Below are 25,320 nucleotides of genomic sequence, written 5' to 3' on the forward strand. Positions count from 1 at the left end.
GGTCTCACCAGCTCTCAGTAGTGTCTGTGTGTGTGTGCAGGGTCTCAGCAGTGTGTCTGTCTGTGTGTCTGTCTGTGTGTGCAGGATTTCACGTGCTGACACTCAGGTGGCTATTCCTGACCTCGCACTCGCTCATTACTCCTCGAGGAACTCCCAGACCACTACTACATTCCCTGCAGCAAGGAAGCAGCAACACAGCAGCCCACTAATCAGCTCTGAAAGATGGAGATGAGAGGTCACATCCTGCTGTCAGAGGGGAGCCCTGTGCTGAAATCCTCCCTGTTGCTCTCTGGTGCCGGATGCAGCCGCGCCGCTCACAGACGGAGTAGGTCTCTGATGTGCTTCCTCACCTGGGATCTGCCCGAGTGACCTACCTTCTGCCACCCAAAATAGTTATAAAATAATCACCCAGCAATTCAGCCACACAGACAGGAAGAACACTGCATAAAACATCCCCGTTGACATCAATGATTCCTTTGCTTTATGGACGTCTGGGAGCGTGCTCACGGTGTGAACCAAGTTTCCACTTAATTGCAGCAAAGTGGCCCTTGTACCTCTCTCCTCGTGAGCTCTCCAGCCAGGCTTTATTACTTTGACAAAACGTGCCAACAGCAGATGCACCGTGTATTGGAGAACAGGAGGGATCTGATAAGATAAACCACACACACCACACATGGGATCTCCCTCCAGGAAGAAAACTGGTAGGCAGTTTTTACACGAAACACCACCGCAAATAAATGACCTTTTTTTCACTAATTAGGCTTAGCAAACTCTGACGGCTGCTACTACCTGAATGAAACAACACTGACAGACATGACTGAACAGTGGGTTACTCAGGAAAGAAGCTGGATTGTAATTACTGTCTATTAGTGACACCATGTATTTTGGTACTTCCCTTGGAAAGGTCTCCTCTTGTCTATCCGTTTATAATTTAGGTTTACAAATTCATTCTAAAACTGGATTTATCAAACCACCAACTTCAGCCTGGGAAATCTAAAAATATTAGTATATTTGGTGAGCAACAGCAAATAAAGTAAGAACATACACATATGGGTTCCATCCGCAAGGGAAGCAGTGGTAGTTCAACTAATTTAACATCTTGAAAATTCAGAGGTGATCCTAGGCCCTACCTTGGGAATTCCTGGCTTTAAAAATAAGGCTGCTGTTCCCAACACACCTTTCAGTGCTGGTCCACTCAGAACTCAGATCTGAAAACACACTACTAAACAAAACAAAGGCAAATCAAAGGCTCATTCAGGGGGTGGAGGATGCCTCCATGGCAGACGGTAACAGGACTCAATGCAGCAAACATCCTCCTCTGAAAACACCCTGATACTGACTGAAAAGGAAGAATTAGCCATGTCTGGTCTCCACTTTGCATTACAGATGATCACCTCTGATTATACAGGATCACCTCTGGTGCCGTGTGTGCCGGTCTCGCTGTGCAGCTCAACACAATCCAGGTGTTCACCCACAGGAAAAAAAAAGCAAAGTTTGACTATTTTCCCTGCATTTCTCTTCTGTGTCTTTTCATTCTCCCATTCAACACCAATTATAAAACACTAAAATTAAAATCACCAACTGAGGACACAAAACTAATTTTAAGAAAGACCCCTGTGCTCTCCAGGCCTTTCCCTGGGTATGAGAGGTGTGACCTGCAGGGCTGGGACTTCAGAGTGTCTGGGTCCTCAGGGACAGCCAAGGGCACACTCAGACAGCTCTTAGGTCACTGCAAGCAAAGCCATCCATGCTCTGCTCCTCCTGGATCGTACCTTGGGGTGCTGATCTCAGCAAAAAGCAGCACTTTGTCACGGACACACGGCCAGAGCCAGACACAGGGAACTCCCCAGTTTGGCTGAGGTCAAACTGAGATGCCACAAACTGATCATCCTCTGTGCAAGCACTTTCAGGCTTGCTGAAACCCTGGTAGCATCTCTGGCTTCCTTCTATGAGGAAAACTTGGGGGGGGAATAAAGAAGTACGTGGTTACTATCCACTCTGCCCTGGAAGAAGCCGTAACTGCCATTGACATAGCGTCAGGAAAGAAACACATTTGCCAAAAAAGCAGTCTGAAGGGAAATGAGATGTGATCCCTGGTTTGAGCCATCTGCATTTGGTTTGTTATTAACCCAAAGAATGTGAAAACCTAGAAGTCCTTGCTTGGACAGAAACCTGCTCTCACAGTTTCTGTCACTGGCCGGACACAGCACTGCCATCAGCCCAGGGCACTGTGGCCAAGGGGACGGAGGTGCAACGGTACCTCTTAAACTCCCAAAGGCTTTGGATAACGTTCCTGCACCAGCAAAGCCTCTGCCCAGAGCCACCCAGCCCAGACAGAGCTGCCCTGACACCCCGTGCCTGCAGTCATCCTCCCGCAGGGATGCCCAGGTGCCCGCAGGATGCCCGGCCTTGGCACCCACACCCTCCGGGAGCCGTCCCGGTGAGGAGCGGGGAAGGCAGGGGGGAGGCAGGCACAGCGCTCCACTCTGCCAAAATAATTAGTTATTTACAGACTCTTCCGCCACCACGGTCACCCCTGACCTCCTTCGGCAGCCGGAGCGATTAGAGCCCACTGCCGCAGACGTCTGGCTGCTTAACACGGCCCGGCACACTGGCACTCCAGCCGGGCGAGACTCTGCGCCCCCGCCCCCAAAAAGCCCTTTTATAATCCTAATCTGGGAGCGCCACACACAGAAACCAGCTGCTTCCTCCACCACAGCGCCGCAGCCTGCCATACGGAATGGAGCCTGCAAGGAAATGTTCGGGGGGATCGCTCGGACAGTTAACCTATTTAGAGGGCTAAGTTAGAGGAGTTCGCAGTTATGCCGCTTTCCCGGAGCGTTGCTGCCTTGGTAACTTTTGGCTGAGAAATTAAAGAGCATCTGGTGGTGGCTGCTCCGAGGATCACTCGAAGTTGTATTAGAAAGATACATAAAATAAAGAGACGGGAGGAAGAAAAAACGCCGTGTGATGAATTTATCTCAGGGAGGCTCAACTCTGTCCTTCCCACCTAAGCCAGGTGGAGGAAGCGATCAGGTAACAGCCCCTGCAGTGCAACCAAAGCTCTCCCGGAGCACGGAGGTGAGTGAACGCTGCCCATCACAAGCAGGAAATAAATAATAACATTGGCGATAAAGAAACCTACACGAACATGAAGTAAGGGCAGGCAGCAGCAAGGGAGCTCTGTCCAAGGCTCCCAGCAGCTAATGGGAACTCAGTGTTTGAGTGGCAGGACCCCAGAGCTGACAGAGGGCAGGGAACAAGTCAGGGAAGGATCTCAGGAGATGTGTGGCATCAGGCATGAGGCTCCTACAACACCCACCCCAATTCAGGCAAGGTCTCCTCTGCTGTACTTCGCTGTCCCCAGCCTCTCACACACCCCCATCCATAACTGGCACCTGCCTCCTACCAAGCCTTTCATACACTGAAAAAAATGGGAAAAAAAATTATAAACTATGCTGCTTCTAAGAAGTCATGGAAAGAAATTAAAAGGCTGAGTTGTTCCAACAAAACCTCATGCCAAGAGTTAGACTGGAAGAGAAGCTTTTTCTTCAAAAGACATTACACATTTTAATTCACAACTTTTATCATAACCATGAGCCTTGATCAGACACAAAGTAAAGTCTCTCATCCTTGGGATTCTGTGGGACATAGTTTATGTTCAGCAACTGGCTGACACAAAAAAGAACTGTATCTTCATTATTTATACACTGCTATTGGTATGCACATCTAGCCCGGCCTGTTAAAGTCAGGAAAGAATAATGGTCTATTCAGTACCGGTAGTGTTAATAAAATCAGGCAAATCCAGCTTAGTTTTGTCTGAACACGAATGAGATTAAATCAAGATTAAAAGTGCATACAGTACAAAGGGTATGGTTTATGCTAAAATTCAGAATGAACACATTTGAGTACCCGGTATACAAATGCCTGCAGACCTTCCCCGGGACTCAGACACCTGAATTAAACAACGATGAAACTGGAGAAGGAGAAGGCAGATGACACTGGACAAAAGCCATCCAAAATACCAAGGGACAGATGCTCTGCAGCCCCGCTGGAGGTAACGGGGCAGATCCTGTGCTAGCAGAGACAGGCACAGCTCAGCTGGCTCCCCCAGCACACACCGAGCGCCAGCCTGCCCCGTCGCAGTGCCAGGAATATATGCAAAATCCAGACTCTTTCCCAAGTTTTCCTTTTGGGCCATTTTGCATTAGTCTGTGCGTGGTTTGGATTTCACGGCACTGAACGAGGTGCTAAGCAGGGTACAATCCTGACAACCCTCCAGGGCCGGGGGTTCCTTGAAAATCTTCCCTTTACAGAAAATACCATTTGCTTGAAACTGCCAGAGAGCCCCACTCATTCCTCTTTCCTCAGCAGCAATATTCCTTCTCTCTCATCTCCGTGCACTTCATTTTCAAGAGGGAAAGAGCACACAGAGAAGTGGTGGATATTTAGGTCAGGTAGTGGCCTCACTGCTACTCTGCGAGGGCTAAAAAATATTAACGAAAAAAGGCAAATCGCCCTTCGGAACAAAAAGCCCCGAGGGGCTGGAGATGGGGGGAACAGGTTCCCAAATACAAGCCCTCTCCGGGTGTCCGGACCGCGATGCTCCCCCGCCCGGTACCGAGAGGAGGGTGATTTACCCCGGAGGAGCTCAGACCCCCGGGGGAGGCTCGGGGGCCCCGCAGCATCACCCCGCAGGAGGGAAAGGTGCGGGGCAGGGGCGGCTGCGCCCGCCGGGGCACGGCGAGGAAGGGGCGAGATGCGGGCAGTGATGGAGCCGCGATGGGGAAGAGCGCGGATCTCACACAGCCGGTGCCGGGGAGCGCCCGGTGGAGGCTGATCCGGGGGAAGCCGATCCCGGGGAGCTCCGCCAGCCCGGCCCGCGCCGTGTCACACCCGCACCAACATCCCAGCAGCAACAGATGAGAGACCAGGGCTCGCACGGAGGGGGAAGGAAAACCACTCCGAGAAAGCGCATCGCAGCGAAGGGTCCCGGCGCCGCCGGGAGCCCCCGCGGAAACTTCCCCGCCCGCGGCGGGGCCGCTGGGCGATCCCGCACCCACGGGCACCTCCCGCACCCACCCCGGGGAGCAGCAGGACAAGTACTTACTGATCTCCATGCTCTGGAACAAAGACCTTTTGCAGTTGCATGTGCAGGACACATTGGGCTGAATAGCTACGGCCGTGCTGTTCAGCCCCATGAAGTTATACATTTAAACAAAAAAAAAAAAAAAAAAAAAAAAAAAAAAAAAAGGGGGGGGGGGGGGAAGGGAAGAAGGCGACGGCGACACAAAGAACTTCCCAGCCGCCGAGCGCTCCCCGGGCAGCACCACATAAAGCCGGGGCTCCTCCTCGGCGCGGGGGGGCGGAGGGAGGGAAATGCAGCTGCGATCAGAAATTGGAAATAAAAAACCCGGCGCGGCGCAGCGGCCCCGGCAGCGGCTCCGCTCGGCCCCGCGGCTGCTCCGCGCCCCTCCGGCCCGGGAGGCGGCTGCGCTGGGCCCGGAGCAGCAGCCCCGCACTTTTGTGGGGCGCGGCGCGGTGGGAGCGCGGTGGGAGCGCGGCCCGCCCGCTCCCGCTCCGCTCCCGCCCCCCGCGCTCATTCACGGCCACGGGGACGCGGCCGCGCCGCCGCCGCCGCGGGCGGGACCGTGACGTCAGCGCCAGACGGGGACTGCCCTTCCCTCCTTCCCTGCTTCCCTGCCCTGCTTCCCTTCCCTCCCTCCCTTGCCTTCCCGGCGCCGCCGCCGGGACCAGCGGTGGGGGGAGGGCGCGGGGGGGCGGCGGGAGCGCGCCCCGCTCTGCCCCGGTGCGGGACCCCCGGGACGCGCCCAAGGGGGGCGGCGGCTGCTCCAGGGGACTGCGGAATCACAGAGTGGGTCAGGCTGGAAGAGACCGCAGTGGGGCATCTGGTCCAACCTCCCTGCTCCCGCAGGGTCATCCCAGAGCACACGGCACAGGATTGTGTCCAGCCGGCTCTGGAATAACTCCAGTGAGGAGACTCCACACCCTCTCTGGTCTCTGTTCAGTGCTCGGTCACTGCACAGGGAAGAAGTTCTTCCTCATGTCCAGGTGGAACTTCCTGGGCATCAGTTCCTGCCCGTTCCTCTTGTCCCATTGTTGGGCCCCCAACAAGCAGAGCCTGGTCCATCCTCTGCCCCCTCCCTGCAGGCCCTGACAGACATGGATGGGGTCCCCTTCTCAGTGTGTCTTCTCAAGGCTGAACAGGCCCAGCTCCCTCAGCCTTTCCTTGCAAGAGAGATGCTGCAGTTGCACTTGCCCTCCCACACCCACTGTGGATCTTTAATGCGCCACCCACACTGCTGAGCCCACCCTTCTCAGAGCCCACCCCAGGTGGGTTTGGTGTCACCCACCACTCCTGGCCTCCACCAGGACTCATCAGAGATTTTGCAGATCAGCCCCAAAAGCACCTGGATTTGGGCATCCTGCAGGAAAACCACCTGCGAGCCGAGCTCACCCACAACACCCACCCTGCTGCAGCCCCACAGCACCGAGGCACAGGGCTTCGGCCTCACCTCACACAGCCAGTCCTCAGCGTGGCTTCTCAGACAAAAAAATGGGGAAGACTGGAAAAGAAATGTGGAGGAAAAACCTGCGCCATGGCTGAGCTTGGTGTAAATTCTGCCATTAGCTCCAATGTTAATGCCAATGATGCTGCTTTCTACTCGGAAACTATTCCAGACAGAGACACTTCCACTTTGTTTCAACCCATATACTGTAAAATGGAGTGACCCCATTCACTCCATAGACAGGTAAAAGGAAAAAAAATCATCTCTCCCTGAGGGCTCAGCGTGCCAAGCTTTAGTCAAGAGAGATTTTATTTTATTTTTTCACTGGGAAATAAACCTGTGAAAACAGAGGTTTATAATGAAAATGCTGAAACAAGCTTAACTACAGCAGTGTGAAGTAGCTGCTATAATACTTGGTGAATCCTGTTACTGAGAGATAAAGGCAGCTTCAGTTATCTTCTAAGAAGGCATATTTTCCCATAATTGTTGATAGCTCTGATTTAGGATTTGGGAGTATCTGAAGAGTCCCCAGCTGGGCCTGAGCTCCCCAGAGATGCTGCTGGGAAGATTCACCAAGACAGGGACTGACAGCAACTGACCTGCAGAAATCCTATTCCTACAAAGCTGTGGCAATCCCACAAGATGGATGGTGTTGAGAGTCGGGTCAGGCAAGGTGGCACTCACTGGTAAGGTTTAACCTTTATTTTCACCCCAAAAAACAGAATTTATTTCTACATGACTACTTACAAACTAATGTTAAATACCTGCCTGTGCTTTACTCCTGTGGCCCCATCCAGTCCTGTGAAAATGCCTGGAGAGAAGGAACAAGGAATTTCCAGGTTGTTTAATCTTTTACTTCTTGCCACTTGACAGATGGTAACTCCCAACAATTACTAATCCAAAGGAAACACGGAAGAGGATCGTGCAGCTCAGATAGAAACAAGCTTTAAGAAGTTTGTGCTTCCCAGAAGTGAATTATCCAAGGAGTGCTATTCCCAAAGGCAGTGGGAGGCACCTGGGTGGCCCTGGAGGAGGGGGTTAGTGTGCAGGGAGAGGAAGGACAATTACCTGAAAAAAGATCTACACTAGAACTAGAGATAAAGCGATTCCAATCCTATTTTTATATTTTGTTCCCTGCCTTAGTTTCCTCATTGGTAACACACAGGAGGGGTAATCCTTTACCTGCTTTTTGGCTGATTACTTCAGGTTGGTCCAGGGGGGCTCCATTTCTTTTGTGGCAGTCAAACTTTTGGAAATGCTTCATGAAAATGTGAAGCAACATCACCCTTATTACAGGGATGTGGCCCTCAGGTGGGAGCCCACCAGCCCCAGGAAGGCCATCAAGAATGTCAAAACCAGGAACACACAGAGTCAAAACTCTGAAGATAAATGCCAGTTCAGATATGCTTTATCAATCAACCCACTTTTGTTATTATTTAACTGGAAATATATTTTTATATTATTTTTAAAACACTTGACAGTTGAATATTAGAGACCATTCTCCAATGGACCTTGCGTGACTGGCCAGGAGAGGCAGACACAAGCTAAGCTGAGCCCAGCAGCTTGCAACTAACACCCTTTGCACTTAAAACACTGCCATAAAGTCAAGGTGAACACTACAAAATGGTCTCAAGCAAGTAAATGCAGCTCTAAGTAATGTATTATTCCTCTGTGGCAGGTCAGGTCCTCGAGTGGTGGGTTACAGAACCCTTCCGCACAATCTCTGCTGCAACAAGCACAGCTCTGCCTTTCCTAGCTGGGCATGGCATCACCCACAGGCCCAGGGATAAAGGCTCCAGTTTCAGATGCAGGCTGCTGCAAGTTCACACATCTTCCCAACCTTCTTTAAAAATAAAGAAAAAAAAAATAAATGTTTGCAAGTCGATGCTGGTTTAAAAATGTTATGTTTACCACCATCCCCATTTCATCTGAACGACTCATGTGGCTTTAAGAACAATCAGCATTTTTCCACCATGATTTAAGAACAAATAATTAAAGCCATCCCAGATGGGCTTGTAAAAATTAAAAGTACATCATCTAAGCTAAACGCTTCACCCTGTTCTAATGACACCATCCACCCTCCAGCCCACCCTGTTCGTCAGAGCTCCAATGTCATCCGAGATCCTTGGACAAACTGAAGGACATGGACACACCAGTTGGTTCTGGCTAGTTTGGGACTGTAACTTAATTTTGCTCATCACCACACCAGAAGTCAGGCATTTGCCTGTGCAGTCACATTTAAATCTTCCCTTTTATTCCTCACTGCAACACTTCGTCCCTAGTTAAATCAGCAGCACTAAGGGTAAATTCATAAAATGTGATGGGAAAGCAAGATCCACGTGAGAAATAAGTAACTCCAAGAGTCGAATCGTATTCTTCCAAAAGTGGTTGAGTCAATCTAAGGAAAAACAAAACAAAAAAGCTCCACATCTCCCCAAAGCTTTGTTAACTAAACAGTTGTCCATTAAAGAGTCCAAATATTTCCCAGCATTAGTCTTTGGATTAATGTTAAATCGATACACACTAACGCAATAGGGCAATAGTTACCATGGTGAATAATTCTATATTTATTTTCAAGCAAGCCTTATTTCTAACAATTCCAGACATGGTTTCCACTTTCTGGTGACTAACCTCTTAATTTAAGTTTATTTTTCTTAACTGTTTGGTACCAGAAACTCAAGTTTTCTCCCCAGCAATTAGAACAAGTGTTCTCTGCCACAACAGAGAACAATGCCGTGGGAACATGGATGCTCAGCAGCTTTAGCTGAGGGCTCCTTTGCCTGGGAAGGTCAGCACAGCTACGTCTCAGGTATGATTTGAAGTGTACAGGATGGTGTGAATTAAGCCTTTGATGGACAAGCCCTCATCCTTACTTGGAATGTCAGAAGACTTTTCCCTCTGAGGCTCCATCCCATTTGCAAAGTGCCGACAACCTGCCTCAAACAATATTCCACCTCCAAAATGACCTCCCTTCCCTCCCTGGGAGCCCCCTCCCACCCACTCCCTCCTTTCTCCCTGGGTGAGGCCAGCACCCTCCTTCCCTCCTGCTGTGGCATCAGGCTGACAGGGGACAATGACCCTGCTGTCACCAACCCTCAGTTCACAGCTGCCTCCCGAGTGCTTTTTTTCATCCCTGCACAGGGTTGGGTCCCATTTAGGAGGTTTTGTTCCCAACCAGGAGGCATAAAAAGTCAGTGAGTATTTGTCTGTAATGAAAATTTTTACTGAAGCCACCAGAATGTTATTCCAACCCATCCTGTCCCATTTGGGGTCTGATATTATTCCGTCTGACGTCACTGGAAAGACTCCACCTTTACATTTTATTGAGGCACTGGTAGGAAATATATCACTGCACTACCAAAAAACAATCACCCTCCGAATTCACAGCTCCCCAACTGAACACATTTCATTTTCCTGTGCTAGAAGAACCAGGATGGCACATGTGAAATGGAACAGCGCTGAGGGAAGAGTTTTAACTGCATGAAAATAAAATAATCCTGAACTTTTTTTTTTTTTTTTGGTGGAACAACAGGCATTTTGGAGAGAGGAATGGCGTTTTGGAAAGCAGACAAAGATGACCCTGAGCTCCCCGACTGAGAGCTGACATACCCAAGTGAAGACTCCAAGCTCATCCAAGGGAGCACTTGGGCAATTCCGAAAACCGGCTCTGACCGTCTGACCCTCTCCCAGCAGCGCTGCTGCTTCTGCAGCAGTGTGGGAGCCGAGCAGCTGCCAAGTTCATAGATTCAACTGTCCTTACACGATGCCCACCTGCACCCGGTTACAAACACACACACACACACGGACAGGCTCCTGTCTGCCAAAACCACCATCGCTGCCAAAACCACCATCGCTGCGCTTCGTTTCTTTTGTTTCTCTCGAGACACGTGAAATCAGCCAAACCCAGGCCCTGCTCTGCCCTCTTCTGCCTGGACACCCCTGGGCGGGCTGGGGCTCTCACAGGTACCGCTCAGTGCCCCTGAGCGCTCACACCCGCTGTCAGTGCTCCCAGCGCGGCCACCGGCCCGGGAGGCACCCGCGGAGCCCTGCGGCCCCGCTCTGCGAGGAGCAGGCTCCGAAGGTGCCCCCGTCCTGAGCCGCCATTCAGTGCCAGCACAGGGCGAGCGCTGCTCTCCCTCCCCCATCACTGCGGGGTCCCACAGGGGTTCACCAGCGCTGTGCCCTCGGGCCCGCAGGGACACCCGGCAGGACAAACCCGGCAGGACAAACCCCACACACCCCGCGCGGCGGCCGCGGCCCCTTTAAAGGCCCCTCACGCGGCGGGGGCGGCCTCGCCGTGCCGGGCGGGCGCTGCCCCGCCCCCGGCCCGTAAGGGACGCGCCGGCTCGGCCAATCAGAAGTGGCGGCCGCGGCCGCGGGGAGCGAGGCAGCCAATGAGCCGCGGGGGGGGGGGGAAGCGGCTGCGCCACGTGGGGCGGGGCCGTGACCGCGCCGTGACCCGGGGCCGCCACAGAGGCGCAGCGCGCGCCCGCCCGCGCCGCCGCCTTAAAGGGCCCGTGCGGGGCCGGGAGGGGCCGCGCCGGCCCTGCGGGGTGCGGGACAGAGGGGGATGTGGAGGGGTGTGGGTGTGGGGATGTGTGTGCGCGGGCGGCTCTCACGGCACCCCCGGCGCTGCCAGCGCATCCTGCCCGGGCCACGACCAGCTCGCCCGGTGTATCGCGCGGCAGGCGGGGGCACACGGCATCACCTCTGCCGGACGGCGAACGGGGACCGTGCCCTGCCCTGGGACAGACGGACAGCCAGGGCTCAGGCCGGGCAGATGGACGGACAGCCAGGGCTCGAGTGCACCCGCTGGGCAGGCCGGACGGACAGGCAGTGCTGGGCCAGGAGCTCCCGCGTTCCCTGTGCAGGGCTCCACAGCCCGCTCCGCGCACAGACGGCGGCAGGGCCTCCGAGGCTGCCAGGACCGTGACCTTAAACTCTGCTTCCCTTTAGGCTTTAGTTCTTTTATACCCTCGAAGTGCCTCTCGGTGACACCGCGGAAACCCCCAGTCAGGAGCATCGCCCGGGACGGGCCGAGCTGCTCCCGCTCCCCGGGTGCTGCCGGTGGGAATGACCCCGCAGCAGAGGGAGAAGCCCCCAGGATGCGGGGGTGTGTGGGTGTGTGGGTGTGTGTGGCAGGGGCTGAGCTCGGCCTGGGCTGTGGGTGGCGGGGAGCCAAGCGCAGCTGAGCGGCCCCACGGTGCAGAGGGGCCCATTTGTCCCTGGGCAGCACACACAGAACTCACACCCCGAGGGGCCCCGGGCACTGCCCGCTGCACATCTGACACCGCCATCGCTGCCCCATAAACCTGGGGACGGGGGAGCTTCGACACCAGAGAGACAGGAAAGCAAACAAACAGGAGGGCTAGGAAAGAGGGAGGATCCTGGGACACAAACGCTCCCATAAATGTCTTTTCCGTAAGTCTATTTACTCAGCTGCTGAAATTATTTCAGCCGAGTGATTAGTCTTACATGCTAAAACCAAGCCATCCATTCTCCTCTCTGATAGTCCAAAATCCTACATCTGGTACTTTATCTGCAGCCTATTTTCTCCCCTTTTGTTTAAAAGAGAGCGTTTCTGCAGTGTTTGATCCCCAGATGCACTGTATCATCACAGTTTGGGCTCAGGGGTGAATCACAGACATTAAAATTGGTTGTTTCAGTCCCACTTGGCTGCAGAGAGCTGAATCCTCCCTCACAAGGCTTTTATTTTCTAACACAGAAGAAACAAAATTGATAATTTGAGAGACTGACTTGCAAAGAGAATGGAAGGAAAATGTTTTAGCTTCAGATGATTAACAGCCTTAAAACTTACATTTGACCTCCCCGTGGTGCCTTGGGGTGTTATCTCTGGGGATGGGACTCTCCAAGAGTTCTCTGTTTCCTAAAACATATTCCAGGTAAAATTAGAGGCCTTGAAGACTTTGTGTGAGGCCAGATCATCATCGTCAGCCTCAGCGATTCTCTGAGCTTGAGACTGGCTAAAGTACATTGTGTATTGTACATCCAGGTGTCAGTGTGGTATACAATAAAACAACTGAACATGGGATGTGCATAAAACATCACCCACTGTCCATTACCAATAATCTCCAGTTTAACTGGAGCATTTAAAAAGTCAAATTTTTGCACTTCTTTCTCAAATCACATGGAGTCTTGCCTGAGCCTGGCACTGCTTGGCACAAAGAGAACTTACAGGCACATCTAATTAAATCATATGAATCAGGGATATTGAATTGTTGAAAGGGTTTTTTTCTTGTTGTTATTGCAGGTTTAGATTTCTAATGATACCAATAATCTGTGAAATTATTATTTCCAAGGCTTAAGAGAAAACACAAGAAAGACACCTTTTTGGGACTCCAGGGGCTGCATGCGAATCTGATTTTCCAAATGAAATGACTTATAATATCAGTTAAAACCTAAAGGCTTCACTTTCACAAATCTTTTATGCTAGATTTTATACAGCTAATACATCGCCAATGTTTCCAAGGAAACCAATATGCCCTGTTCTCACTGAAACAAATCTCACTATTAAAACAATTAAAAACTTAATCTGGGTTCCCTCCCTTCCTCCCCCTGTCTCCTTTTGGTATTATCGTGTGCATTTTAATTAAAAACACGATTGCAAGAAATTTTTTACACATACGTAGGCTACAGGATAAATTACCTTGACTCTGGAGCGTAATAATCGGGAACAAAACATATTGTAACAACTGAGCAAAGCCAAATTAAAAGGAGTCTTGATGAATCAGTTATAGCCACTGCTCATCTCTGAAGGCCACAGCTGATGGAGAGGAGTTTAAAACTCTGCCTGGCTGTGAAAAACCCAGGTTTAGGTGTCAGGTGTGGATTACACAAATTCCTGGATCTCAGCTGACACTGAGACAGTCCTGGCTGGCGGAAGCTCCGGCTGTCCAAAGAGGAAAAGGCAGCTCCCAAGGGCACCAGCAGTCGGCTGTTCGGAAGGAATTCTCCTGTTTTTTTCTGCTGGATGACCGAGCAATGGGTTTTAAGGTCATGGTGGCTACAGGATGCATCCATTTCCCAACCTGCTTCCGCAGAGCCGCCGCTGCACTGACCCTTCACTACAGAGAGGTGGGATGCCATGGGATAGAGTCGCCTGAAGGCAGGCTCAGAGGGGTCTCCTGCCTTGTGCTCAGTGTAAAAGATGTACAGATGTGGCACTTAGGGACAGAGTTAATGACGGCCTTGGCAGTGCTGGGGGAGCAGTTGGACTCAATGATCTTAGAGGTCTTTTCCAACCTAAACAATTCTGTCACTCTATAAACTTAATCAAATGAGAGGCCCCAGTACCTCCACACTCTGCACCCACACACTCTGCAATGAGAGTGCCTGAAGAAAGAGAGGGCTTGAAAATCCATCACTGATAGCAGGCTGGGAAAACCTGATGGGGCTTTATAGCCGCTGTCAAAGCAGCCCCCTCCAAAGCTGGGTCTTGGTGGCACAGACAGGGAACCTGATGTCCTTCTTTGGAGGAAGTTCCTTGTTCTACCAGGTTTCTGTGTGTAAGATTTTGAGGGTGCAGACCTGAGCTGACAGTTCAACTCAGTGCCAGAGGCACCTTCCACTGTCAAGAGCACGGCCCAGTCCCAGGGATAGCAGAGCTCAGAGAAGCTGCCACGCTCCTTGAGCCTCTCTTGGTTTGTTTTTGCTGACTTGGAGAGCACCATTGCTGTCCTCAGGAGTTGGAAAACAAACAGGAACCCCGGGTGCCAGCACCAAGGAGCTTAAAGCCTTGATGCAAACACACAGTTCAGGGTCTGTGCTCCAAGTGTTTTGCTGGTTTGATCTGAAGAGGTATTAGGATCCAGCCGCGGGGCTTTGGTGTCTGTCTGCCGAGGAGAGGGATCTGCAGGTCAAGAGGCTCCTGAAAAGACGAAACCGGCTCCAAGCATGAGGAGTGAATGCCACTGGGAAGGCAGCAAACACAGCCCCACTCTTTGTTCCCCCTCATTGTGTTCCCAGCTCTCCCTGCTGCACATTCACCCGGCTCCTCTGTTCCCCTTGTGTGCGACTTCCACTCCCGTGACAAGAGGCTGAGCACGAAGGAAGGGAGCAGTCGGCACATGGATGTTTCATGTGGATCCAAGAGCTAAATCTGGCCCTGGCTTGTGTGCTCTCCCCGGCTCCCCAGGGAGCAGAAGGGAAACGCAGCCAGAGCCGCTTCCTCCACCATTGTCTGAGCACTGGGACATCCTTCTGCCCGCGCCGGCCAAGGGCAGGGGATGGGGATGGGGTGTCTGGGAAGCTTCCAGTTTGCCTCACGCCTCTGCACAGGGCTGGACTGAGAAACTGGAGGGGGGCCCAGGCTCTGTCCTCCCTCCCTGGGATTCCCTTAGGCATTGGGTTGCCCAGAAGATTTAGGGAAATGAATCTTGCTCGCTGCCTTCACACACATCTTTTAGGGTACTGTGTGTTGCTGTGTGCTCTTTGCAAATGCAGTTTCCTGTGAAAAAAAACCCCAGCCTTGCTAACATCCCACATGTAATGTGATACATTCCCATTCATACACACTTCCCACCACTCCGACACGCAGCACTGTACAACCAGAGAGACAGAAAGTGTACGGCACGTCTGCACTCAGAAACACCGAATTCTTCTGGTATGCAGGGGGTGACTTGGGGTTATTTGGGTGTGTTTCCCCCCCTCCAACTCCCCCCTTTTCCAGAAGAGTTTGGAAAATTACTTTCCACCATCTGCCCTGCCAGAGCTAGGAAATATTTGGAATACATTCCATTCTCCTAATGAACACGCAGCAGCAGGGGTGCTGCAAATGAGAGAGACAAAATCTTTCTAATGAACAACAAATGAACTAGAAATCACATCTACATCGCTTCAGCTTTTGTTGCCTATAGCTTTAGGGTGATTCATGGAGACAAAAATCAATGAATGCGCTGTAGACCCAGGTCTAGCACGGCGTGCAGAAGTCTTGCCGTGACCCAAGCCATATTTGTTTTGGATACAAATACAGACTCTCACTAGCTTCCTTTTCCTTTAATTGACAAAAAAGTAGGGGAAGAATTTAAGTATGGTCCCTACAACTCTTGTTAACGCTCTTCAAAACGTGTTGAATTTATAGGATGCTGTCAAACGCATATTAGTATTCATGACACAAATCATGTTGCTCCCAACTGGTGTATAGAGCTGTATCATGCTCTTTTGTTAAAAAAAATAATGTGCTCAAAATGAAGAAATCAGTGGTTCTTTCTCAGAGGAAATGGGCCAAAAAGCTCCAGTTGATCCATGCTCTCCAGAGACTGGGGATGGATGTTGCTGAGCTTGGACAGAGGTGAATTTCCAGATCCACCACAGCAGAAATCAAGGGCTTCTCTCAAGTACTGTATGTGCCATTATGAATATGCAATTAGCTGCTCTTCTTTTAAGAGTTTTACCTGCTGCAAACCAGCCAGACATAAGCAAGTTTCCACCCAAGGCTTTTGGTGTCAGAAACTTGGACATACAAAGGGGAAACCTCAGTTCAAGGCTCAGATGCCGTGCAAGGGACACTGTGACCCATCACAGCTGGCTTTAGCACAGGAGAAGTGTGGGGAATAAGGCATTCCTAGAGCTACAAACCCATCCACATCCTTATTAGCAAAACCTCTGATCAGATACTGTGGCTTTTCTTCAAGCCTCCTTACAAGCCTTCTTCAAGCCTCCTCTTCAATAAATCCTTAGTGGATTTCTTTTCTTACACCAGTCCACAAGCTCTAGCCCAAAATACTAAAGGAGTGACAAGTGCCAACAGAGAACTCAAATCCTCAGCTCCCCCCTTAAAGGAAAAGCCACAGGAGCATAGGGAATGTTTCCAACCTGCACTGAATGTCATCACACCAGCCACAGCAGGGCAAAAGCAGCATTGCCAGGCCAGGCAGATGTAAGTGCTAGAACAGGGAAGGGGCTGAGTGCTAGAAATGGAACCTTAGAAGACACTACTGACACTTTACACACTACTCTGAAATCCTAGATTGATGCCACACATTTCCTAGAGCATTCCCAGAGCACAGAGTTCCTCATAGGAAGCATCACCAGCAGGCAATATTGGAAACGAGTATCAAGAAATCCATCTCATCCTGCCTTGTGAAAGTCTGCAGCCTTTAGAGACAAGCACAGAGCAGCCCCATCACAGGGCATAAAAGTGATGGCCAGGTAGGCCTTGTCCTATAGGGGAAGCAATACCTGCTCTTCTCTGCAATTCCTGCATCCTCCATGGGGTGCAGGAAGATGGGGATAGAAGGCATTGCACTGCCTTTCCTCCCTGCACCTGGTGCTTTCACCTGTTTCTGTACTGAGGTGCTGATTTTTTGGTGTATGCCCTCATTTTCTAGGTGCCTGACTCTGCAGTTCCTTCAAGCATTTAACCTGCAAGAAAGTCAGCAGTTTCCCCAACAAGACCTTACCCGACCAGGCCTCCTTATTTAATACCATCTCCTGCACACACGTTCACCTTCCTTGTCTCCCATTCCTTGCAGTTCCACTCACCTGAAAGAGCAGCTGCATTCAGCATCCCAGATTCATTAAATAGCCACTTGCTTTCTCCTTGTTCTTGGTCTCTCACATTAAAGCACATATTAAAAAGAAATAAAAAAAAATAAGTAGAAAAAGAGAGAAACAGAACGTTCCTACAAAAAAGCAATTTCTTGGCTGGCCATTTTTTTTTAAACTCCCCTCAATATGGCAGGAGATATTTATGTCTGAACAAATCCTTCTCCCTCCCAATCAATCCAGCTTCCCCTGCTTCTGCAGTGCAGTCACACTGTTTATATCAGTCTGTTACTGTGAAAATTAATGTGACAACACAAAACGCAACATAATGACTAAAGGTGTGTGAAATAGTCCTGGAGAAATACGAAGTGACTTCAAATGCAAGGTATTTCCTCCTTCTCCTTTCTCTCATCCTACAAGCTGCTGCAGTTCTGAAAATGGGACAGTTTTCAAAGAGGCTATATTTGCAGAGCAAAGATGGATGCTATTTTTATTGCAAATTAGCAGATTTTTTAGCAGATCCAATCTCATTTGCAAGTGAAAGTGACTCTACTTACCATGCAGATATAGGTCTTATGTTGGAAACTCATGGAAATTCATGTTTTGAACATTCTTGCAGAAGAAAAAAATAGACCCTGCCTTTATTTCTGGCTGTGACTTGCTCCACTGAAGCAGCACCAGTGGGGCAGCACGTCTTGGCTGAACTACTACATTCTGTGAGCAAGGGGAAGTGAACCTGAGGCAGTTTTTAGCTGTGCTCTGTGAACTTCTGGGGGCTGGGGACTTCAAGGGGTCCACAGAGATATGAGAAAAGGTGTTCAGCTGTTAGAGCCAAAAATTTGCTATCCAGGGATCCACAATTCCCCTGGAAAGTTCTGAATAGTCTGCATATATATATATACATATATATACACTTCTATGTATAAATATATATAAATAAATATATATATATATATACACACAGGGCAGGGCCAGCTGGGGTTGTCCATGGTCTGCACTGATGTGAAAAATTCAATGTAGTAAACAGTAACAGGAAAAAACAATCAGTTAACAGTTAGTCCTGCAAAAGATGCCCTTTCAGAATGCCAAAACTTTTCATTAAATTGGACAAAAAAATCTGGTGAGTGGTTTAAGCCAAGAAAAACAGTTGAACAAAAATAGGGAAATAAAGCACTGCATTTAAGTGCTACTGAATCCAAAGACTTTTCAGGGGGTTTTGATTCAAAATGAGGTTTTTCAACCTATAACTCAAGAAAGGTGAACAAAAGGTTAAACACCTCCCAGGAGAATAAGTCATTACATCCCAAATGGTGCCAGTTGTGTCAAGCTCAAATCCACTTTACAAAAAATACTGAGAAAGTAAAATTTGGAGAGGGAGAGAAAAAACTGTGCACACCTTTAAAACCTTCATACAACATTGATGCTGGATTCCCACAAATGTGAGTTGGATTTGGTTACAGCTCCACCATGAAAATGAATTAAGAAGATGAAAAAAAAAAAAAAATCTTCATTTTAATATGGGCATTGCAAGAAGAAAGTGGAAAAATAGAACAGCAGGCAGGGAAAGCAGAGAGCTCCTATTTCGAGAAGTGCAGTCTGATTTAAAGAGTGCAATTTCTACCTGCCAAATTTGCACATACATTCCTTCAACCTGAAGCTACTCAGCAGGTGTGAACCTGTTTGTACCTCTCCTGACGGGAGCACGACGGGGGGAAGGCAGCGGTGCAGGTATTCAGGGATGGAACAAATCCTTTTGGCAGGTGCCAGTTTTGCAGTTCTGTGCTGTACACGGCAAAGCAGAAGGTGAGTGTCAGCCCTGCTGCTGTGCTGCAGCCTGATGGGCTCAGCTCTTTCTCCCTGCCACATCCCTCTGTGTTTCTGGGGTGTGCAGCTCCCTTTTCCATAACGTTCATTAAAACAGACACATCGCGTTCCTGAGCGCTGGTGCCACGGACTTCAATGAGATTATTTTCGCCACAAAGTCAGAGGTAACATCTTAAAAACACCTTAATTCAAAAATACTCAAGTATTGAAAGCTGGATTTGTTATAATAAAAATTAAAAAAAGTCTCAGACATAAAACCCTGAACCTCCTCTGTTCATACACATTTCACAGGAGGTATTAAACGCTCCATATACCTGTCCCAGACACTCAGAGTGAGGACACACTTGGACTGGAATCATGGCTGTCACACTTTTACCAGCACGAGCTGCAGGACTACAACACAATTACATTTTGGAAACTGGAAAACACATTTCCTACTTCTTACAGGCCTTATTTTCCCTTAATATAGGTACAGGGAATATGTTTTCCTCTTACTGACAAAAAGATCATGGTATTCTTTTGTGAGCACGAGGCATCTGATAATTTGTAGCAGGCATGAATTATTGCAGCGTCTCCATCCAAACAAGTGAACATCTGTATCCCATTTTCACTGGCACCACGAGATACCTGGCGCAGCCCCAAAAGGGAATGTTTAGCTACAAGGGTTTAAAATATGCAGTAATTTGCTGTTGTGTTATCTTCTGGTATTCTCAGCTTTTGAAAAAAAAAAAAAAATTACTTTATCAGTGAAGTCCTCCCACTGTCTATTTGCCTTGCTCCAGCCCAGAATGAAATGAATCAAGTAAAACAGTTTTGAAAGCCTCATTTATTTTCCCTCCTGAAGAGCAATGCTTGTGGAAGCCAATTGGAGCAGGACTCTGTGGAGGATGGGACATTTCTTGTCCCCCCCATCCACTACTTCTTCTCTACAGAGGGGGACTGTAAGTTTACTCAGCCCTCCCAAGGACCATATCACTGAGGGAATGATATTCAGCAATCCAGGAGTGGGGGTTCTATGGAAAGGAAGCCTGGAAGCTCTTTTAGTCCAGTATTGCATCCCTTGGCTTTTGAAAATATGTTTAAGACCATATCTTTGTTGAAAGCAAGGTGTGTTTTCCCAGCTGGTCACTATCTACAGCAATCAGCCAACCTCCATAAAATTCCAGGACAGGAAAGCTCCATTTCCATGGCTTTCAGCTCAGCCATGACCTTATATCCAGAATCTGCTTGGGCTGAAAAACCTTCTGCTAGTGAAATGATATTTTTCTTGGTTGCTTATTATATTTACCTGGTCCCCCCCACTCTGCAATTCCAGCTGGGTGTCCCCTACCTCAGACAGAAGTTCCTTTGGGGTGATCCCAATTTCACTCACCTCCAGTACCACAACTGGCACTGGAGGCAAGTGGGGATCACCCCAAAAGTAAGTCATCACCTGCTCCTCCCAGTCTGCCCAGATCAGAAAGCATCCTTCACCTTCCACCCTACCCCAAGCTTCAAAGAAGTCACAGCTACCTCCTTTAAATCCTTTCTTAGCAATCCCCATTTCCAAGGAGTTCTGTTCCAAAGGGAAAAGCACAGCCTCAACACCAGTTTGTGCTGTGACTGCTGCCTGTGCAATATTCCTCACATTTTAACTCATCTTCCTTGGCTGTTTACACTCATCTGGATATGGGGAGGGGGATGCCCATTTTCCCTGTGGAAACCAAACAGCAGGCCTTCCCTCCTTTGACCTGCTGGTGCTCTTAGATGGTTACCACTACCTCCTACTCCTTTGGTCAGTCATGATGGTTGCACTACTGCCTGCCTTTCTGCAGCCAGCAAGAGCTCAGTCCTCACACCATTTGCTAGAGGAACTCCTGTGATCTAAGTCCCTGTCACCTCAGTATTCAGTGACAGTTTCATTAACACCTTCTCGTTTGTGACTCCATCTCTAGTTCAACTCCCTGGGACAGGTGAATTAGGCAGATGGGGACATTTCCCCTGGTAGATTAAAAATGTTCTGGGTCACTTTTCTAATGTGTTGCTGCATGTGGAAGTCACTCAGTCCTTCAGCTGCACTGGGAGGGACACAATGTGCCTGGCACGGGCTGCAGTGCAGGGGGACCAAGTCCCTGCTGAGGCAGCTGTTCCTGCACATTCCTGCTGGGCACCCCCTGTGCTGACCACACAGGAGGAGCCTGGAGCAAACTCCTCCAAATGGGAAGATGAGAAAAGTCCTTGATTAACAACTTGGCCTTTCTCCATAGCTGGGAAACTGAGGCACCCAAGGCAGATGACTGCATCTAAACCACAGATGGCCAGAGGGCTTCAGGCAGAGCTGGGTACCGAGTTCTGGTCCAAGCTATTTAGACCACACATCATGTCTGATGACTAAAATGATGGCATTAATACTCTGCTTGGCTCTGGAATAAGAGACAATTAAAATGGTAGGAAAATTCCTGTTACCAAATGTCCACAGGGAGGCTGAACTGACAAATAAGAAACAAATTCACAAATATCAGTAAACAGCATGTTGAGCTATAGAAATAAAAATGAAAGAAGCACAGAAGGCCATGTCTCTGTAGAAAAACAGAGTTATACCAGTATAGCTCTTACTGCCCTGGAAACCTCTCAGGGCAAGGAGGGCTTTTAGGCCATGGCTTCAGAAAAGTGACATTAGGTAGTCCACAAATAACCTTCTTTTCAAGTGTCTTCACTCAGGAAGGTATTTTACTTTAAAAAAAAGAATCTCAATCGATTTTGAGTCACCCCTCACCTAACACTGAGTATTTTCATAGACAGAGTTGAAGCTTTATCATAGCCCCCGTGCAAATAAACTCTCACAACTTTGGGAGGATTCTCCACGCAGGATCTGTCTCCAGTGCTGCTCCCTGACTGTTTGCTGGTTGTTAACTGTGCTCCCTCACAGCCTCCAATCTCGGAGAGCATCAAAGGGGAAGGAATGCCACTCGCCTAAACGTGATAGACTATTGCTGCAGGCAGGAGTAACTTGTGCTGTCAGTGTTCAATTAGCACCAAGTTAAACTAAATGTCTTGTGAATATTTCATAACGATCTGCCAGCATCATATCTGAACTCTCTGGCTTTTACCAAGCCATTTCCCTTCCAAAGTGACATGATGTGGAATTAAAGAGGAATGATGAGCCAATCTCGCTTGTTTGAGTATCTGCTCAAGAATTATGCTGTATAACTAAAAAGTAGTAGTAATCAAAAAAAAAAGGCACAAAATACCTCAACAACAACTGTCACCTAAAATTATCCTTTGCTAATAAACTGTCTTTGAACAAAGTGAGCGTTTATATAAAGCACAGTTCTTTTTCTGACTGTAAATTTACTGCAGCTTTCCCATTTACTTTGCGAGTTACAGGAGCTGATGTAAGCTTTTATATTTCCCATTTGTTTTTCACACGAAGCTCAGGAGTTAAATGGGTTGGAATAGACTTTAAAAGCCAGGGCTAACTTGAACTTGAAATGCTGAATCCGTGGCAAGCACCAGGTGAGCTGCAGGAGGGAGCCAGCCTGGGCTGTGCTGCGTGCGAGAAGCAGCAGCTCTGAGCAGAGCTCACTGTGGGATCTGGGGCAGAAAAAAACACACTCACAAATGCAAATAACTCAGTGCTGCAAACCAGCCACTATGCAGACACGCAAATCCCAGGCTGGAAAGTAGCTGTGGGATCTGCTTCACCTGCCTGGGGGTCCTGGGCAGTGTCACTGGGGAGCTGACTCTGGGCCTCGCAGCAAGAGCTCTGCAAAGCAGAGGCAGCAAAATCTCAAGGGTCACTGTACTGACGGCTCACAGTCCTCACTGAAGGACAGCAGCTACCCAGGAGGAGGAAGAGGTGCCACAGGGCACAAAGAGTCTTCCCCAGACTTCCAGCTGAAGCTGCCAATAAGGAGATCAGTTGGTTCCAACACTAATGGACCAAAGCCACCAATTCGTATCACCTCATCCATCACAGACCCCGATGATAAATGATCCTGAGTTTGCACCAGCCTGGGCTGATTCTCTGCACAGCACAGCCAAATTGCCCAGCTCTGCTTGCTGAGGAGATGGTCCCCTCGACTGAGGAAGGACAGGCTGAACTAGAAGCTTCTGCTGGCCTGGATACACAGGCTGGGATGAATGTTCCAGTGCAGTTTCTTTGCACAAGCAGAACAAGTGCTGAGACAGGTTTTTAAGTTAACTCAGCAGGTAAAGAGCAATAGCAAGTCTGAAATAACCACAGAGACCGAATTGTTTCACTTGCACAATGCCAAGTGACCCATGGCTACTCTCACCCACCAACACTGCATTTGTGTTTGGAATCTCATCACCCCTGGATTTTACTGGAAAATAGTTACCATATATTAACTATCTGCCCAAAAAGAAAAAACTAAAGTCACACCTCTTTTGGTAACAAAGACTTATAGGAAAAGCCCCATGGGAGCTATTCTACAGCATTAAATGCAATAGTTACATGTTGTTGCACCTGTATTGATATAACACATAAAACTTGCTCATATAGGCAGGATCTGGAGTTTGCCATTTTAAGATCAGCATTGTATACCATAATATACAAATATATAGCAGCTTTTCACCTCTGAGCTCCCTCACCTTGGTGCCCAGCCCTTGCCCACTTTGACCACTCACTTTGCTGCCAGAGCCTTCCCTCTCCCCAGGGTCCTGCAGGTTTGCACCCCATGGCCCAGTCCCAAGGACACATCCTGGCTCCATTACCGTGGCAGAGCTTCCAGTGAAGGGTGCTACAACAGACAAACAACAAAAAAAACCTTAATAAAGGTGGGGGAGCTGGAGGAAGGAGAGGCAGGGAACTCCAGAGATACTGGAGACACTTAGAGAGATAGGCAGCAGATCTGGAGGAGAAAACAAGACACAGCTCTGTCCTCAGGGCCAGGGCTCTGCTGTTAAACCCTACACTAATACATGCTAATTAACCCCCCCTGCCTTTCCAGATAAGGAGGGAGTTGGCTCTGCTGGAGAGGGGGATTGGCAGGAAGCCTCATTCACTCCTCTCCACTCACACCTGAGCGATCTCCATGCCGGCCGGCTGGGGGGAAGGGAGGGGATAAAGCCCAGCACGATGATGTTTAAAGGCTCCCATAATTTGTTTAACAGACCTGAAGACCTACCAGCATTTAACTACTGCAGCCAGAGATGTAATACAAACAGCAAACCAAACCCAAGCGTGGCTGGGCTGGAATATTAATCCATCCATGCCTTCAAGGGCAATGGAGAGAGGGAAGCGCCTGCAGATCACGTACACAGGGAGGGCTGGCTGTGGACTTGCAGCCTCGTTAGCACTGAACGCTCTGACCCTCCCGAGCTACAAACACTGACATTTACTCTCCCCAAATGGCTGAACTAATATCCTGATAGTGGTGGTGGCATCCTTCCAGCAGCTGGGACTATGTTTTGTACATAGACCTGTTGGGGTTTTTGACACAGTCACTTGTCCGAGTGCCAACATCGGAAAAATAACTCAGGGGGCCTTTTATGGCTCCAAATTTGAGGCTTTTGGGACCTTTTCCATTTTATTTTCCTGTTAGACAATCACAAAGAATGCAAATGCAACTGAAGTCTGGGCAGATAAGCCATGGAATAGATTTCCTTGATTGTGTGTTCAGCTGTACAGCAGTTGCCAGAGTAAATTCGAGGATATGCTTTAAAATACAAAAATATATTAGTAATGCTCATCTATGAAAATAATGATTATGGGAAAGGGATTTATTTGTAAACCTTAAAGAGAAAACACAATCCATCCCATATTTTGCTGGGGAAAAGTCCTATATGAATTGAATCTTGCTCCAGGAGCTGGAAAAACTCCAGGGGCTGGAATGCTCCCAATGTCACCAGAGCTCTTCCGACCCACCCAGTCCCACTGGCTTTTAGCAGGTTGTTAGAAATAATCAGAAGGCTGTAAAAATAATATTCCACTGTGCTGTTGTTTTTTGTCCCTAGTAATCAATGGGTAGAGGCAGATGCTGAGTGTGCAATCACCAACCACCAGACTGAGCTTCAGGCTCAGCCCCCCAGCACAGAGAGAGGAAAAAAGAAAGGGATCCAAGGGGAGGGTCACAGGAGGAATAACTGTACAACTTTAAGAGGGAGTAGCACACATGTAACTTCTACAAACAAGGGGCCCTGGCAGGACAGGGAATGAAGAGCTTTGCTGTTCCCTTGTTTATCTGTCGAAGCTGCTCATCCATCATCGAGCACAGGTGTGACAGTCACTGAAGTCAGGGCCCTCAAAGCCTGAGAACTTGTCATGGACACTGGGGGACAGCAAAGGTGCCACAGCCCCCACTGGGAGACAGAAGGGTTCCCAGGACTGCCATGGCACGGGCAAGACCCGAGACCTTTGGCTGAGCTCGGACTCCAGGGAGGGCTGGGCTGGGAGTGGCTCCTGCTTCTCTGCACGTGGAGATCTCAGTGCCTCCTGTTCCTCACCCACTGCAGATGG

The 25,320-nt window shown here is 49.3% G+C and overlaps 1 protein-coding gene and 1 long non-coding RNA gene across 4 annotated transcripts in view; both read right to left on the reverse strand.

Annotated features, from left to right (window-relative positions):
• PMEPA1 (prostate transmembrane protein, androgen induced 1) overlaps positions 1–5,539 on the reverse strand; it is a 48,679-nt gene extending 43,140 nt beyond the window's left edge. The window contains exon 1 of one of the 3 annotated variants that reach the window (XM_027645980.1): positions 5,111–5,539. In XM_027645980.1, coding sequence (XP_027501781.1) covers positions 5,111–5,213 — 103 coding nt within the window. In that variant the 5' untranslated portion in view covers positions 5,214–5,539. The remainder of the gene's footprint in view (positions 1–5,110) is intronic. The other 2 variants (XM_027645979.1, XM_027645982.1) reach the window with 2 other exon arrangements.
• A 5,884-nt stretch (positions 5,540–11,423) lies between these two features.
• LOC113948388 overlaps positions 11,424–25,320 on the reverse strand; it is a 46,413-nt gene continuing 32,516 nt past the window's right edge. Inside the window, exons 2-3 of the long non-coding RNA XR_003528147.1 lie at positions 17,034–23,602; positions 11,424–14,997 (exon numbers count right to left, since the gene is read on the reverse strand). This is a non-coding gene — a long non-coding RNA (uncharacterized LOC113948388). The remainder of the gene's footprint in view (positions 14,998–17,033; positions 23,603–25,320) is intronic.

Source organism: Corapipo altera, unplaced genomic scaffold, assembly GCF_003945725.1.
Source record: "Corapipo altera isolate COAL_440 unplaced genomic scaffold, ASM394572v1 64, whole genome shotgun sequence".
Classification (NCBI taxonomy): Eukaryota; Metazoa; Chordata; class Aves; order Passeriformes; family Pipridae; genus Corapipo; species Corapipo altera.